Source organism: Mixophyes fleayi, chromosome 12 (genome assembly GCF_038048845.1).
Source record: "Mixophyes fleayi isolate aMixFle1 chromosome 12, aMixFle1.hap1, whole genome shotgun sequence".
Taxonomy (NCBI): domain Eukaryota; kingdom Metazoa; phylum Chordata; class Amphibia; order Anura; family Limnodynastidae; genus Mixophyes; species Mixophyes fleayi.
This window is the reverse complement of record NC_134413.1, coordinates 60,307,862-60,325,885: the sequence shown is the minus strand read 5'-3', so window position 1 is coordinate 60,325,885 and position 18,024 is coordinate 60,307,862. Positions and strand designations below refer to the sequence as shown.

General features: G+C 43.7%; 1 protein-coding gene across 1 annotated transcript in view; it reads right to left on the bottom strand.

The window, feature by feature from the left end:
• Positions 1-18,024, bottom strand: part of LOC142108276 (matrix metalloproteinase-18-like) — an 83,962-nt gene that overhangs the window by 25,107 nt on the left and 40,831 nt on the right. The window contains exons 5-6 of the mRNA XM_075191915.1: positions 13,506-13,687; positions 6,594-6,828 (exon numbers count right to left, since the gene is read on the bottom strand). Of these exons, the coding sequence (XP_075048016.1) occupies positions 6,594-6,828; positions 13,506-13,687 (417 nt within the window). The remainder of the gene's footprint in view (positions 1-6,593; positions 6,829-13,505; positions 13,688-18,024) is intronic.

The following is an 18,024-nucleotide window of genomic DNA, read 5'->3' as shown; positions in this document are numbered from 1 at the left end:
AGGAACAACAAAGCATTTCCTTGCACCAAGATATGCAAAAGGCTTTCAAAACAAAGACTTATTGTATCAGATATACATCAGAAATAAGGCATTTGCTTTTGCAAGATTAAAACAGAAAAAACAAATTTTGTACCCTGGTCTCAGAGATAACAATTTCCTATCTCACAATATACACAATATCAAAAATAAGTGCATGTGCAATTATATAAATAAGCTCCCTGCGCTATTTCCTTTAAATAAATTTATGCCAAAAGTTATTTATCAGTGATCCAGTCACAGCATCAGTTTTCTTGTTAAAGAAGGTGGCAAAATCATGAGCAGTGAGAGAAGAAGCTGGAGATGTCACAAAGATAGGCAAACACAAGGACACAAGGTGTGGGAGATGAAGTCCACTGGGAGAGACCATAAGAGGAGGTGCTCATAAGATGTTTTGAGGCTGCAGTGCCAGTAAGGTTGTCAATTGGGATACTGAAATCTCCTAGAATAAGAAAGGGTAGGTCAGTGGAAATGAAGTGTGAGAGCCAGGTGGAAAAGTTGTCAAGGAACTGGGAGACAGGACCTGGGGGTGATAGATGACATTGATGCAGCGGTGGAGTAGAGTAGAGAAAAGAGATATATGGTATGAACTGCAAAGGACGAGAAGGAAAGGGAGGGAGCAGGGGGTAGGTATAAGGCTGAATTTGCAACTAGGACAGTGTCACTCACCAGGTCTCTGGTTCTTCTAAACCGAGACCGGGTTCACTCACCTCTCTGCAGCGCCACGGCCAGCCGCCATCTTAGGTATGGGTCTGCGCATGTGCAGACCCGAATGAGCTTTATAGACTTCCTCTCTCTCCTCATTGGCCCGCAGACTGCTTCTCCCTATTTAAGGCACCCTCTACCTTCTCCCAGTGCCTGTTCTTGGCCCTTACTCTGCAAAGGTAGCTGTGGTTCTCTCACCTCCTGGTTACCTTACCTGCAGTCCACAGTCCTTCTCAACATTTTCTGTTACCTTACCTGCAGTCCGCAGAGCATCTCAGCACCTCCTGTTACCTTACCTGTAGTCCGCAGAACATCTTCACCATTCCAATGGTAATAACCTGCAGTCTGCAGATCTTCTCAGCACCTTCTGTTACCTTACTGGAAGCCCGCAGATCCTCTCAGCATCTACCTGTTACCTACCAGCTGTCCGCAGAACATCTCCACCATTCCAGTGGTAATAACCTGCAGTACGCAGACTTCCTCAGCATCTCCTCCTTATCTCTCCTGCTGCCCGCAGACCATATCCCCGTTTAGCCGAACGTCCGTTGATTCTGCCATACTCTCCCGAGGGCCGCGACCTGTGTAGAGGATGCCGCTAAACCCATACCCTCTTGCGGGAGTTCCTGGTGAAGACCAGCCGCTGCATTAGACTCTGTGCCTCTGGTGAGTAAACAGCTATTGGCAGGACTTGGGTCGAGACTCCTAGTGCCCGTTACAGTAAGAACAGGCCATGACTTTTCCTACCCATTGTTCCAAGGTAGCATATATTATCTCGCTACTCTCAGGACAGGCTCTGACATGGGCCTCTCCTCTTTGGGAAAGGGACAACCCACTTTTAAATGATAGCGCTGCCTTCATAGCCACCTTCCGGAGAATATTCGATGAACCAGCATCCTCTAATTATGACAGGGGTCTCGTTTTGTTGCGAAGTATGTGATCCAATTTTGCACTTTATCTTCAGAACTCCAGTGGAATAATGAGACACTAGTGGCTGCCTTCTGGCAAGGTCTTTCGGATAAAATCAAAGACATGCTGGCCTCGCAAGAATTACCCTCCACTCTGGACGCATTAATTTCTTTGTGTAACCGTGTGGACCTGAGGTTTTGGGAGAGGACCTCTGAGAAGGAGTTTTCTCTACGCTCACCAGTCCAGTTGGCACCCCGCTTTCAGCGCCACTCTCCGCCGGCAGAACCCATGGAGTTGGGCCGTTCGAGACTAACGCCTGAGGAGCGAGAACGTCGCTTGAAGACTAAATTGTGCATCTATTGTGCGGACCCTGGCCACAGGCCAGATTTACCACTAGGCAATTGCCTAGGGCCCAGTGGTCCCTAGAGGGCCCTCCCAGGGCCGGTGGTGAGACCAAACTTTAAAAATGGGCCAGTGCTATGTGCTTGTCCCCCTGGGCTAAAGTCTGCCAGTCAGCCCCTGAATAGGGGTATACGTTATGCTGAAAACTATAGTGCTATGGATTTTTTCAGGGAGGGGGCCCCAAATCAGTATCTTGCCTAGGGCCCCATGAGGTCTAAATCTGGCTCTGCCTGGCCATATGCTTAATTCTTGTCCCAGGAGGTCGGGAAACGCAAGACCCTAACCTGCTCCAGAGAGGTCAGGCTGAGGTCTTTAGAACCCTCTCTAATCTGATTGGGCTCTAAAACTTGCTCCTTCCCTGTTACCATCTCCACTCCTGCCAGTTCAATTACATCTTGGGCACTCTTGGATTCCGGGGCTGCCGGTAACTTTATTTCTCACTCTCTAGTTGTCCGGTGGTCTCTACCTGTCGTTCCCTTGGAGGGGGTCATCGTCATCACGGCCATTGATGGTTCGCGAATTCCCAACGAAGTCATCACTGAACGCACCACTCCCCTCTCTCTCCAAATAGGGGCATTACATCGAGAACAAATCTCCCTTTTGGTTCTTCCCTCTGCCACTAGTCCTCTCGTTTTGGGCCTTCACTGGCTCCAACTCCACTCACCACAAACAGATTGGAGTTCGCCTCAAGTCATTTCATGGGGTCTGCCTGTCATCACAGATGTCTCTCCCGGGTCCTTCCAGTTAAATTGGCTAGCTCATCTCAGAACTCTCCTCCATCCGGCCTTCCTTCCCAGTACACTCTCTTCGCTGATGTATTTGATAAGATACTGTATAAGATGTATTTATTACTGAGGCCTTAACGCCATAACTATTAAAAACCGCTACCCCATTCCCTCAATTACAGAGCTCTTTGATCGCATCAGGGGTGCCCGGATTTTCACCAAACTGGACCTCTGTGATGCCTACAACCCGGTGTGGGCCTCAAAATGGATCCTGAGAAAGTAAGGGCAGTCCTGCATTGGCCCTTGACCATGTGCCTCAAAGCTATCCAGCGCATTTTGGACTTCGCCAATTACTATCAGCATTTCATCCAAGGGTTCTCCTCCATTGTTGCGCCCATAGTCTCCCTTACACGCAAAGGTTCCAACAGCAAGCAATGTCCTCCTGACGCCCTTCAGGCTTTCCAGTTTCTCAAAAAAGCATTCTCTACTGCTCCTATTCTGCAACAACCCAACATTGCTCTTCATTTCTTTCTTGAGGTTGACGCCTCCAACATCGGTATAGGAGCCATTCTGTCTCAAAAATCTGTACGGAATAAACTCCACCCCTGTGCCTTCTATTCTCTGAGCCTACTGCCAGCGGAGAAGAATTATACAATCAGTGACAAGGAGTTGTTGGCTATAAAAGTGGCCTTGGAGGAATGGAGATACCTGCTGGAGGGTGCCCGCCATCCAATCACTATATTCACTGATGACAAAAATTTAATCTACTTGCATTGTGCTCAATGTATGAACCCCAGGCAAGCCAGATGGTCACTATTTTTCTCTCACTTTGACCTCATTATCACTTTCAAACCTGCCTCTAAGAACATGAAAGCAGATGCGCTATCTTGGGCCTTCACTCCCATCTCGGATTTAGAAGACTCACAGGAGCATCCAGTTCTTGATCCCAAATGTGTCCTTTTATCCGCCTCTACCTCCACTATTCCACCTCCGGGCAAAACCTTTGTGCCCCCTCTGCTTCGGGAAAAAATCCTCTTTTGGCACCACTCTTCCCACTTTACTGGTCATGCTGGAATCCGGAAAACCCTAGAGATCTCTGAGTTATTGGTGGCCTACCATCCGAAACAAAGTCAAGGATTATGTCTCTGCCTGTGATATTTGCGCCCAATTCAAATCCTCCCATCAAGCTCCGGCTGGCCTTCTTCTACCTCTGCCTACTCCTCTCAAGCCATGGACTCACACTAGCATGGACTTTATTACGGATCATCCACCCAGCAGAAGATTTAACACCATTTGGGTAATCATGGACAGGTTTTCCAAAATAGCCCATTTATTTCCCCTGGTGGGCCTGCCTTCCTCCCCCACATTGGCAGATAATTTCATTAAAGAAGTTTTCCTACTTCACTGATGTCCTTCAGAGATCGTCTCGGACAGGGGAGTACAGTTCTTGCCCAGGTTTTGGCGTTCCTTATGCAAGATCCTGGGCATTGTCCTCTTCCTACCATCCTCAGTCTAATGTCCAAACCGAGAGGGTCAACCAGGGCCTTGAGACCTGCTTAAGGATTTTTCCTTCTGCCAACCAGGATAACTGGGCAGATCTACTCCCTTGGGCTGAGTTTGCCCACAACAATACGTATCACGAATCCTCATCCGCTACTCCATTCTCTGTTGTGTATGGTCTCCATCCTCCTCTCCCAGAATTTCCCTTCCTTCCTCCCACCCAGGTTCCTGCAGTCAATTCCTTACGCTGGAATTTCTCATCCATTTGGTCTCAAGTCCGGGCCTCCCTCAAGAGAGCATTCTCCAAATATAATTTTTTTGCCGACAAGAAGAGGCGGGCCGTACCCGCTATCAAGGATGGGGATCGAGTGTGGTTATCCACCAGGAATATTCGTCTGAAAGTTCCATGTATGAAATTTGCACCACAATTTATTGGTCCCTACAAAATTCTGCGAATCCTTAATCCAGTCTGTTTCAAATTACAGCTTCCTAAGAATTTTCGTATTTCCAACTCCTTCCCTGTTTCTCTGCTCAAGCCTCTCATCATTAATCGGTTCTCTGCTCCTTCCTCGATATCTCCACCCATTCAACTCCAGGAAGAAGAGAGCTTCGAGATCACCCATATTCTCGATTCTAAATTCTCTAGGGGTGGCATCTGGTATTTGGTCCATTGGAAGGGATTCGGTCCGGAGGAGCACTCCTGGATCCGCGCTGCCGACATCAATGCTCCGATTCTCCTAAAGAAGTTTTCTACCAAGCTCCCTGGTAAACCAGGCTCTAACTGTCCTGTGTCCACCTTTAAAGGGGGGGGGGGTACTGTCACTCACCGGGTCTCTGGTTCTTCTAAACCGAGACCCGGTTCACTCACCTCTCTGCTGGCGTCCGTGCAGCGCCGCGGCCGGCCGTCATATTAGGTATGGGTCTGAGCATGCGCAGACCCGAATGAGCTTTATAGACTTCCTCTCTCTCCTCATTGGTCGACAGACTGCCTTTCCCTATTTCAGGCACCCTTTACCTTCTCCCAGTGCCTGTTCTTGGTCCTCACTCTGCAAAGGTAGCTGTGGTTCTCTCACCTCCTGTTACCTTACCTGCAGTCTGCAGATTATCTCAACATCTACCTGTTACCTCACCTGCTGTCCGCAGAACATCTCCACAATTCCAGTGGTAATAACCTGCTGTCCGCAGATCATCTTAGCACCTTCTGTTACCTACCCGCAGTCCGCAGATCATCTCAGCACCTTCTGTTACTTACCCGCAGTCCGCAGATCATCTCAGCACCTCCTGTTACTTTACCTGCAGTCCGCAGATCATCTCAGCATCTACCTGTTACCTAACCTGCAGTCCGCAGAACATCTCCACCATTCCAGTGGTAATAACCTGCAGTCCGCAGATCTTCTCAGCACCTCCTGTTATCTTACCTGCAGCCCGTAGATCCTCTCAGCATCTACCGGTTACCTACCATCTGTCCGCAGAACATCTCCACCATTCCAGTGGTAATAACCTGCAGTCCGCAGACTTCCTCAGCATCTCCTGCTTATCTCTTCTGCTGCCCCCATCCCCGTGCACCTGAACGTCAGTTGATTCTACCATACTCTCCCGAGGGCCGCGACGTGCGAAGCAAAAGCCCCTAACATCCATACCCTCTTGCGGGGGTTCCTGGAGAAGACCATCCACTGCGTTAGACTCCGCGCCTCTGGTGAGTAAACAACTATTGGCAGGACTTAGGTGGAGACTCCTAGTGCCTGTGACAGACAGTATGATGCCTGCACCACCATGGCATGGAGAATAGATGTAGAAGAGACCCCATAAGAAAACTTCAGACATTTTGCTGCAAACAGACCTAGCATTCTGGAGTGCACAGGAAAAGAGAGGTGAGTAAGAGGAGGAATGAAAATGAGTTTGGAGGGGTTAGCAGTATGAAATGGGTTGGAAGTTTTATTGTTGAAGAAGGATTGTGAGCAGATAGTGGGGAGTGAGTGGGGCTCAAGCGCTACGGAATTTGCTGGCGCTATATAAATAAATGTTGATGATGATGATGATAGTAGCCAGGAGGAGGAGGTGAGTGAGAAAGAGGACATGGACTGGGGAAAAAACACATAAGTCAAAATTCAGCCAGAGAAATACACCCAAATGAGCCCAGAATGTGGTAAATATTCCCGGAAACAGTTTTGAAAATTCGCTTATCCACAAAATGTCTGCTGCCTACAGTGTTATTATTTATAAGGAATTTGGGATGAGAAACGGTTTCAGATATTTCTTTAAGTTTTTAAACACAAGTAAGCTTATGTGAATTATATTTGAGACATTCAATCAATTTACCTTTCTTTTCATTAATTGTCCACTTCTCATCATTATCAAGGTGTAAGTCTCCATCTATGGGCCTCTTGCTTTTACTGAATGGTGGCATAAAGGCATGACCTAGAACACGGCCTGGGCCATCAAAGGCATTATTTTTTCCATCACTATGCAGACCAGACACAAAGAAAATGTCAATGTCAGCTGTTTGATTGACATTAACCTCCACAAATTTCAGAATCGATGCATTCTCCCAGACCTGTAAATCAGCAGTGGTAACAATTATGTGCATTTAAAATATTGCATTAAATAGTGTTCAATCTGCAGTCAAATGAGAAAATAAATACTAGCCTATTTTGGTAATTGTAACATAACACAAATTATTCATATTAATGGGCAGACTGCTTCGATTCCACAGTGTTTAATTTAAGAAATTATATTACATCTAACAAACAATTAACTTTTTTTAGATGTTTTCTTTTTGACTAAAATGAGACATAGTTGTCTAATCTCCCAGAGTTTTCAGGACACTTTTTGTGGAGAACTTCTGGACTCCCACAAGAGCATGCTAAGCCCCATAGGGGCACTCTCTGGCCTGAAAAGTGGACAGGGCCATGTTGTGACAAAGCAAATAGTGTCATCATAGGCCTTGTTCCATCCACTTGATGACATACCATTTTATTATTAATGAAATCTACTTATTATGTGAATGTTAAGTTGGCCTACAAGTACTTTTTGACTGTCCAACCACAGAATAGGAAAGGAAAGACCACATCATTATGCGAATTGTTATAAATAATTTATTTTTAAAACTTGTGCTGTATTGCTTTATAAAGATTTATGCAAGTATTCTACCATATTTGACAACTAGCTGGCAATGCTTGGGTAATGGTTAGCACAGTTGGACAATGATTAGGTTTGATGCCTCACAGCACTCAGGATATTGATTCTATTTTGACCAGAGCACAATATGTTTTAAATTTGTATGTTCTTCTTGTGTTTACAGGGGTTTCTTCCCACTGTCCAAAAACTTACTGATATGCTAATTGCATTAATTATGAAAATAACCTGTGTGTGTGTGTGTGTGTGTGTGTGTTTTTGAGAATTTAGACTGTAAGCTCCATTGGGGCAAATACTGAATTAAATGGTTAAGCATTCTATGTTAAGTTTTGCTTAATATGTTGGCACTATATGAATAATGTTAATGCTCTATACAATTTAATTCAGCAGATCAAGTATGCCATTCTAGGTTTTTTTTTCCAAAATAACTTATGTCTACATACGTTACAAGGCATGTACAGAAAGTGAAGATAAATCTTATATACTCTCAGGGGTGCCGAGAGGGGGTACAAAGTAAAGTAATTTTATTTCCAGGGAAGGGGGGCTAAGGTGGAGGGAGGGAGCTGACAGTTGCTCCCAGTCCCCGGAGAGTGTGTGACATCACACACTGTCACACAGCCTGCAGAGCAAGCCAAGGAGCTCTAAATTTAGAAAGAGTTTCCCTGTTCACTCTACAGGACGTTTCCACTCTGATGTCAGCAGCACGTGAGGGTGACATGATGGCTGTGGGGTGACGTGATGTGATGTAATGTGGCTGTGGGGTGATGTGATGTGATGTGTCTGGGGGGTAGCATGATGTGTCTAGGGGGGTGGCCTGATGTGTCTGGGGGGGTGATAAATGTAATATTTTATTATAATGTACAGTCATGGCCAAAAGTTTTGAGAATGACACAAATATTATTTTTCACAAAGTCTGCTGCCTCAGTTTTTATGATGGCAATTTGCATATACTCCAGAATATCATGGAGTGATCAGATGAATTGCAATTAATTTCAAAGTCCCTTTTTGCCATGACAATGAACTTTATTCCAAAAACAACATTTCCACTGCATTTCAGCCCTGCCACAAAAGGACCAGCTGACATCAGGTCAGTGATTCTCTCGTTAACACAGGTGAGAGCAGGACTGGCCATCTGGCACTTCTGGCAAATGCCAGAAGGGCCGATGGCTAGATGGGCCGGCCCGACACTTCCCCTGTCTTTCTGATGGCTGGCTCCTCCCCAGGAACCAGCCATCTCCGTTGTGCAATAGATCAGGGCTCCTCATTTCCTCTGCACTGTGCCATGAAATGTGGACACAGTTTGCAGATTTTTTTTTTTCTGAATGGGGGAGGGGTTCACGCTGGGGGTGCCACGATTTTCGCGCAGGGGGGCTCGCGGGGGGTGCCGCGATTTTGGCGGGGAGGAGTTGTCAGGAGTGTGACAGAGCCAGGGAGGAAGGGAGTGCAGGAAGAGGACAGAGAGCCAGGGGGAAAAAAGGTGCTGGAAGAGGAGTGACAGAGCCAGGGGGAAAAGGGGTGCTGGAAGAGGGGTGACAGAGCCAGGAGGAAAAGGGGTGCTGGAAGAGGGGTGACAGAGCCAGGGGGAAAAGGGGTGCTGGAAGAGGAGTGACAGAGCCAGGGGGAAAAGGGGGTGCTAGAAGAGGGGTGACAGAGCCAGGGGGAAAGGGGGTGCAGGAAGAGGAGTGACAGAGCCAGGGGGAAAGGGGGTGAAGGAAGAGGGGTGACAGAGCCAGGGGGAAAAGGGGTGCTGGAAGAGGGATGACAGAGCCAGGGGGAAAAGGGGTGCAGGAAGAGGGGTGAGAGCCAGGGGGAAAAGGGGTGCAGGAAGAGGGGTGACAGAGCCAGGGGGAAAGGGGGTGCAGGAAGAGGGATGACAAAGCCAGAGGGAAAGGGAGTGCAGGAAGAGGGATGACAGAGCCAGTGGGAAGGGGGTGCAGGAAGAGGGGTGAGAGGGACAAAGGATAAGATGGTGCAGGGGCATAGCTAAAAGAAAGTGTAAAGGGAGAAACATCTTAACAATGGGAATGTCAGGGATGCAGCCATCCTAAAACACAAGTAGTAATGAAAAATGGGAATGCACAGAGGGGACAAGTGTTAAAAAAAAAAATCAAGCCTTCATACTCCATTCACGTATATTTTCTATACCCCCACTTCGACCACTGCCCACTGTCCCTAATCCCGACTGCCTGTGTGAGCTGACAGCTGCTGATCACTCCTCGCCCAGCGCGCCCAGTAGGAGAACAGAACACAGGATGCTATAATCAGGTAAGTTCATATATTTTCTGGTGTCCAATGTGTTTTTCACCATCCTTTCTTGAACTGGGGGCACTACTGTGTATCTAATGATGTTTAAAACACTATCTATTGCTCATTATTGCGCTGTAATGTTTCCTGCCTATTTATCTGTACAGAGATTTTTAATTAAGAGGGAAAAACGCTGCTTGTCATACATTTTATCTGCGATTGTGTCAATATATCTATTTTTCTTTGCATTGTAAATGGGGTATTAAGCTGCTCCTGGGACTCGCACTCTCAGTATCTGATATGCTGTACCAATTTTTATTTGTGAATGAGTTTTTGTCACTACTATTGATTTGGGGCACTACTGTATTTGGGGGCATTACTGTATGGCATAATGTCATTTGGGGGCACTATTGTGGCATAATATGATTTGTGGGCACTATTGTGGCATAATATGATTTGGGGGCACTACTATGCCATAATATGAGTTGTGGGCACTACTGCATGGCCAAATATGAATTGAGGGTAATATTATGTGGCATAATATGACCTGGGGGCACTACGATGTGACATAATATGAACTGGGGGCACTACGGTGTGGCATAATATGAACTTCTGCCAAAGGCAAGTCTCTCATTGTTGAATATGACGGAAGCCCAAAGAAGTTGCTATACCGGGGCCCAAAATTCCTCGTCGGCCCTGCCTGTGAGTCAAGGGGGTAGACGTCTCCAGGTAAATAATCTAAATGTTTCCTATCTAAACAAACTGATGGATCACATCCAATTATCTCTCACCCACCTCCTTTACCCCATCAATTTATATACTGTGTTATTTAAAATGAATAGAAAAGACGCATATCCAGTTACTGTAGTAAAAAAAAAAAAATTCTCTGACATTTTGCTGTAAATGGAAATACTTTTAATGCGGCCATGTGGGTTCAAATGATCGTTCAATAGTTATGTTTTTTCTGATATATTTGTTAGAGTTTTATTTCATGTGGAGTGATTCATGAAAATTTTGCCATTACTATTTAATTGAGGGAAAAGGGTACCTGTTAACTATAAGTGTGCAAGTATTCTGTTGTTGCTATTTTGTTGGAGATTTGAAAATAGCAAAATATTGGTTTCCTACAGTGGCGCCTGTATAATTGGTGGTATTGCTGTAGTATGGGGTGACGTTTTAGTGTGTTTGGGACTTAGTATTGTTAATAAGTAGGAGAGGGTATTGCTGTAATGTGGGGGGTGACGACGGTTGCTGTAATGTGGGAGTGATGCTGGTTGCTGTAATGTGGGGAAGGGGGGGTAATGCTGGTTGCTGTAATGTGGGGGGTGATGCCGGACGCTGTAATGTGGGTGGGTATTGATGTAGTATGAGTGTGTGTGGGGGGTTATTTACTGCTGTAATTTTGATACAAATAATGTACTGTTATGGTATTTATTGATGTAATTGGGGTACTAATAATGTAAGTTTGTGGTTCATTAGGAGAAATAAATACCCCCCCACACACATACACTCATACTACATCATGTTGTACTGCACCAGCAACGCACACTACGCCAGCATCAGTGTGCAACAATATAGTGCATGAAGCCCACAACAGGTGGGCCTGTGTGCTTTAAATGCCAGGGCTGATTTTTAGTCCCAGTCTGGCCCTGGGTGAGAGTGTTGATGAGGACAAGGCTGGATATCACTCTGTCATGCTGACTGAGTTAGAATAACAGACTGGAAGCTTTAAAAGGAGAGTGGTGCTTGAAATCATTGTTTTTCCTCTGTTAACCATGGTTACCTGCAAAGAAATATGTGCAGTCATAATTGCTTTGCACAAAAAGGGCTTCACAGGCAAGAATATTGCTAGTAAGATTGCACCGAAATCAACAATTTATCGGATCATCAAGAACTTCAAAGAGAGAGGTTCAATAGTTCTGAAGAATGCTTCCGGGCACCCAGGACGTCCAGCAAGCGTCAAGTTGATTCAGCTGCGGGATCAGGGCACCACCAGTGCAGAGCTTGTTCAGGAATGGCAGCGGGCAGGTGTGAGTGCATCTGCACGTACAGTGAGGCAAATACGTTTGGAGGATGGACTAGTGTCAAGAAGGCCAGCAAATAAGCCACTTCTCTCCAGGAAAAACATCAGGGACAGACTGATATTCTGCAAAAGGTATAGGGATTGGACTGCTGAGGACTGGGGTAAAGTAATTTTCTTTGATGAATTCCCTTTCAGATTGTTTGAGACATCTGGAAAAATGATTGTCTGGAGAAGAAAAGGTGAGTGCTACCATCAGTCCTGTGTCATGCCAACAGTAAAGCATCCTGAGACCATTCATGTGTGGGTGTTGCTTCTCAACCAAGGGAGTGGGCTCACTCACAATCTTGCCTAAGAACACAGCCATGAATAAAGGCATAAGTGATAACTTATCAAAACTCGGGTATCAAAACATCGACATTTTTGGTCCATGGTCAGGAAACTCGCCAGATCTTAATTTCATTGAGAACTTGTTGTCAATCCTCAAGAGGCGGGTAGACAAATGAAAACCCACAAATTCTGACAAACTGCAAGCATTGATTAGGCAAGAATGGGTGGCCATCAGTCAGTATGTGACCCAGAAGTTGATTGACAGCATGTTCAGGGTAAATTGCAGAGGTCTTCAAAAAGAAGGGTCAACACTGCAAATATTGACTCTTTGCATAAACGTAATATAATTGTCAATAAAAGCCTTTGACACTTATGAAATTCTTGTAATTTTACTTCAGTATACCATAGCAACATCTGAAAAATAGGTCTAAAAACACTGAAGCACCAAACTTTGTGAAAACCAATACATGTGTCATTCTCAAAACTTTTGGCCATGACTGTATGTATTATATACTGTGTGATCTGTCTTATGTACTGTGTTCATTTGCTCAGTTTTCCATATTTATATTTTCCAACAGGTCCCAACATTCCAGGATCCATAATATGTCATGTCTAAAGAGATGCAGCCATGCCCCATGTTGACCACGCCTCCAACACTATGTGGCCACACCCTCTACAACTGCGCTACATGACCCTCTTCCTACTCTCCTATGAAGGGTGGGGAGCAAATTCCTCTTGGTGGCCCTGCATACATGGGTTCAAGTTTTTCTCTTTCATTGTACATTATGGATTGGCCTGTGGAGAATCTTCCCTTCCCTGTTACTTTAACTCGCCAATAGAAAATCAGAATTTGAATGTCCCCCCTCCCTCCTTCCTGTATATAGAGGCATCAGCATTAGAGCTAAATTTAAACAGAGATCATAAAGACTCCCAAAGTTTCCCAGACTGTCCACATATATATGAAGACGGGGTTGTTAGAGAGAAGATCTTGTTTTACGGACATAAAAACCCACACCGTTCTGAAGCTGTCAGAAGACATGTTACATTCAATAGGGAAATCTGTTTCCATATCATACAAATGTACTTCATTTGTGAAAGAAAGATGCATCCTGTAGCATTATTACAGCTGGTGTGACCAGGATATAACATTTCTCAGTTAATGTAATGTGTCACTGCAGCTACATAAACTTCAAAATAGCAACATTACCCATATGATAAAAATGAATTAAATAAAATAATACCTCAGATAAAATCATCAAATTTTAAAATAGAAAATATGTGGAATAAGAATGTTTAACCTTTAAAACTATGTGGTAAAAGTCTGCAATTATTAAACTAATGTTAAACTGAATAAGGTGTTATGACAATATAAAACTTAAAAATGTATTAGGAAAGGGACTATGAACTTCCACACCATACTTTATATTGTAAAACATTCCTTTGCCATAATATTAATAATCATAATAATAATAATCATTATGTTAAGGAGTTACATAGAATACCTTCAGAGCTTTAATTAATTCATCTCTCACAAATTTGTCTGGCAGCTGGACAGTAGTGTTAATGATTTTGTAGGTTAAGATGTCTTTTTTCCACTTGGCTCCCACATTGTATGTCATACGTTGTTCATGCTTCCCACAGCGAGGTAATTTCATTGCTTCAGCAGTTTCTTCATCTAGTTTACCTGTAGAAAAAAAAGAGGAAAATTACATTTTATTAGATTTATGTACTTCCTCTGCAGTTACATTTCATTTTATGTTACCTTTATTAATGCCTCCGACATTACCAGATATATTTTTATATGAAATAAACAAAAATGTCTTTGTCACGATCAGCACTCACCTGAGCCTGTATGACATCTGTGTGACAAAGGGTTAATCAAAAACAACCATGTGGTCTGTCTTTTTATTATTAAATCATTAAATTAAATCTATGACACACATTAGCTTTGCCTTACCAATTATGCCACCACCAAGGTTTTTTGTGAAGAGCTGACACTGTTGCTTAGGAAGCATTAGGTTCTCCCTTAAAACTAATCTATCACAATTTACTTTAATGTTCTCCCCTGTTTCAACTATGTAGCATTTTGACCAAACTGTCGTGTGAATTCGTAAGAACACAGAGACTTGAACTTATTAAGTGTAATTTAATATGAAAAAAAATACATCCACAATGCTTAAGATAAAACAATTAACCAAAATGACATACAAAAGTATAAGGCAATGGTTTCTTGTAAAAGAAAAAGGATAAAACACAGAATTGATAACTCACGAATGATCAAGTTTCTGTTGCTGGGAGAAGCAGAAAATGGGACACTCTTCAATATCAGATTGACTCCCCAAAAATGAACAATTTCTTAGAGTTACACTGCAGTTTTAAAACATGCTTCAGGTCCCACATTCCTTCTTCCTGTGATTTCAGAACTAAACGTCTGTGTAGATGCAAAGTAGGGTTTTATGACTCCTGTGGACAAACACCTATCCGAGTCAGATTTTATTTATCCTGTCCTAACTTCTCACAAGAATGGCTTACAAATATGATTTTACGTCCACACAACAGGTCATAAGTTTCCCTTCATGTGCATAGCACACATGCCTCCTGTAAGTATGTTATTGGAGAAAATATGATTGGACATTTTCCTGTGACCCTTTTCAGCTTGTATTTGTCATAAACATATAAGCCTGTCTCAGCAGTCGACATGTCTGGGTTTGGTGCATATCACTGTCCTAAAAGAGGTTCAAAGGTTTCCAATTTTGCGACCTGCCATAAATGGACACAGGGTGCTAGTTTGTAACCATGGGTCTGGGCTCTTATCTACAAGCACCATCTGGGTAGAACAGATGAGTTTAACATAATCACAGGGACACATTGATTTAGTTTTAGTTTGAAAGTTTTAATCCTTAAGTCATATCAAGCTATTACTAGGAATTACATCACAAACATATATTTGCAATTTTATATGCCTAGAAATTAGCTTGCCCATGACAGTAATGCTGACAAAATATATATAGACTATATGGACAAACGTATTTGGCCACACCTGTTCATTATTGAATTGAGGAGTTGCAATCAGACCCTTTGCCAGAGGAGTATAAAATCAAGCATCTAGCCATGCAGACTCCATTTGCAAACATTTGTGATACAAAATGGGTTGTTCTGAAGAGCGCAGTGACTTTTAGCGTGGAACTGTGATAGGATGCCACCTTTGCAATAAGACGGTTCATGATATTCATCCATGCTGGATATTCTATTGTCAACTGTAAGTGATATTATTAGAAAGTGGAAGCATTTAGAAACCGCAGCAACTCAGCCATTAAGTGGAAGATCACGTAAAATCACAGAGCGGGATCAACGACTACTAAGGTGCATGGTGCGTAAAAGTCGCCAATGCTCTGCTGATTCCATAGCTGAAGCGTTCCGAACTTCCACTGGCATTAATGTAAGCACAAAAATTGTGCAACGGGAGCTTAATAGAATGAGTTTCCATGGCTGAGCAGCTGCATGCAAGCATCACATCCCCAAGAGTGGCGTAAAGCACACAGACACTGGACTGTGGAGCAGTGGAAACATGTTCTATGGAGTGACGAATCACGCTTCTCTGTTTGGCAGTCAGATGGGCGAGTCTGGGTTTGGCTGATGCCGGGAGAATTTTAACTGTCTGACTGCATTATGCCAACTGTGAAGTTTGGTGGAAAAGGTATAGGGGCTGTTTTTCAGGGTTTGGCCTAGGCCCCTTATCTCAAGTGAAGGGCAATCTTAATGCTTCGGCATACCAAGTCATTTTGCACAATGCTATGCTTCCGTGGCAACAGTTTGGGGACGGCCCTTTTCTATTCCAACATGACTGTGCCCCAGTGCACAAAGCAAGGACTACAAAGACATGGTTTGATGAGTTCGGTGTGGAAGAACTTGACTGGCCCGCACAGAGCCCTGACCTCAACCCCATCGAACACCTTTGGGATGAACTGAAACAGAGATTGCGAGCCAGGCCTTCTCATCCAACATCAGTGCCTGACCTCATAAATGCTTTACGGAATGAATGGGCACAATGTCCCACAGAAACACTGTAACATCTTGTGGAAAGCCTTCCAAGAAGAGTGGAAGCTCTTATCACTGCAAATGGGGACCAATGCCATATTAAAGTATATGTATTTGAATACAATGTCATTACAGTTCCTTTCGGTGTAATGGTCAAGTGTCCGAATACTTTTGTCCATAAAGTGTATATTGGAGGCAAAGTATGCTAAATAGTTCCATGTATACATGGAGTTGTCTTTGTACGCTAAGGACAGTGTGAAAGTCTCCTTACTTTGGAAAGGTCACTGTTTGTTTACCGTCAAGTAATATATATATATATATATATATATATATATAAAAATAATATATTTGTTTGAAAAATATTTTTATAAATATATCAATAAAAATGAAGACATTAACGATTGCTAGATCAATACCAATTTTATATTAAAATTAATTTATTACAACCTAAGAAATAATTTTAAATTGCAATCACCCGTACCCTGGCGTTTAGCAATGAATGCTACAATTCTCAGCTTTACATATCAACCACAAACATTATTTAAATCATAAGCCTGGAATTTCAATATATAAATGTCCCAATCCATGGAAAATAAGGTATAAGGCAATAGTGGTACTCTGGAACAAACTTACCCCTTTCAATTACTCCATTCAAATATGTAATCACCAATTAACAGGACATATAGCTAACTTCTTTGGAATCCTCCATAGCTGGCCTGCTTAAAGCAGAACAGTCCACAGAGAAACTGAACCTGGAAAATTACAGCTTGATTGGCAAATAGCTTATCGGCAGATTGTGTAATAAGGTACCTTAAAGCTCCGTGCAGTGCTACAGCAGAAATGTCTAACTGTGCTGAATTATATAGATAACAGTCATTGAAGAACAGGAATAATCCCCTGGTTTTGCAGGATAAGCAACATCACATTCAAAAAGTTTCTGATGCATTTCTCTGCTACTTGTCAATGCAGTTTCATCAGAGGACATTTTCTTGCACCCTTTCCACACTGTGCGATGATGCAAATCGTGATATAGTGCCGCGAAGATTGGGTCATCCTGCCCCCTGTACTTGCTCCTTGGACCTCACCCTCTGAGACCTCCAATCCATAAGGTAGGCAGGTATGCTGTAAACATATTCCCTACATTAATTCTCCATGTTTATAGTTCATAAGGATACACTACTGTAAACTAGAGATGCTCAGGCTCGGTTTTCTGAAAACCAAGCCCACTTGAACATTGCAGATCCGTGACGGCTCGGTACTTTCACGCGCGCTCAGAACTGAAAATGAGGCAAAACATCATTGTTGTATCGTCGGATCGCACAAGTTTTGGATTCTATAAGTACCGCCCTCCACAGAGATCAAGTGCCATTTCACAGACAGACACAGAAGGGGTAGCAGCGTTCTTGGCAGTCTCCAGTGCAGTTGGCCAGCATCATAGCTAAAACAGAAAGAGGAGGGGTGACAGTGTTCTTGGCAGTCTCCAGTGACATTGTACTGTGCCACAGCTCACACTGAAACAGGAGGGGTGGCAGTGTTCTTCTAATCAGTCACCAGTTACATTGCTCTGTGCCATTGCTAATACAGAAACAGGAGGGGTGATAGTGTTCCTATAAGTCTGCAATGACATTGCTCATACAGAAATAGGAGGAATGTTAGTGTTCTTATCAATCTCCAGTGACATTGCTCTGTGCCATTGCTCATACAGAAACAGGAGGGCTGGTAGTGTTCTTATCAGTCTCCAGTGACATAGCTGGGTGCCATTACTCATACAGAAACAGGAGGGGTGGTAGTGTTCTTATAAGTCTCCAGTGACATTGCTCATACATAAACAGGAGTGATAGCAGTGGTCTTGTCACTCTCCAGTCAGATTGCTCTTGTCACTCTTCAGTCTAAGTGCCATTGGTCACACAGAAACAGTGGTAGCAGGGTTCTTGTCACTCTACAGTCACATTGCTCAATACTATTGCTCAGTGCTATTGCTCA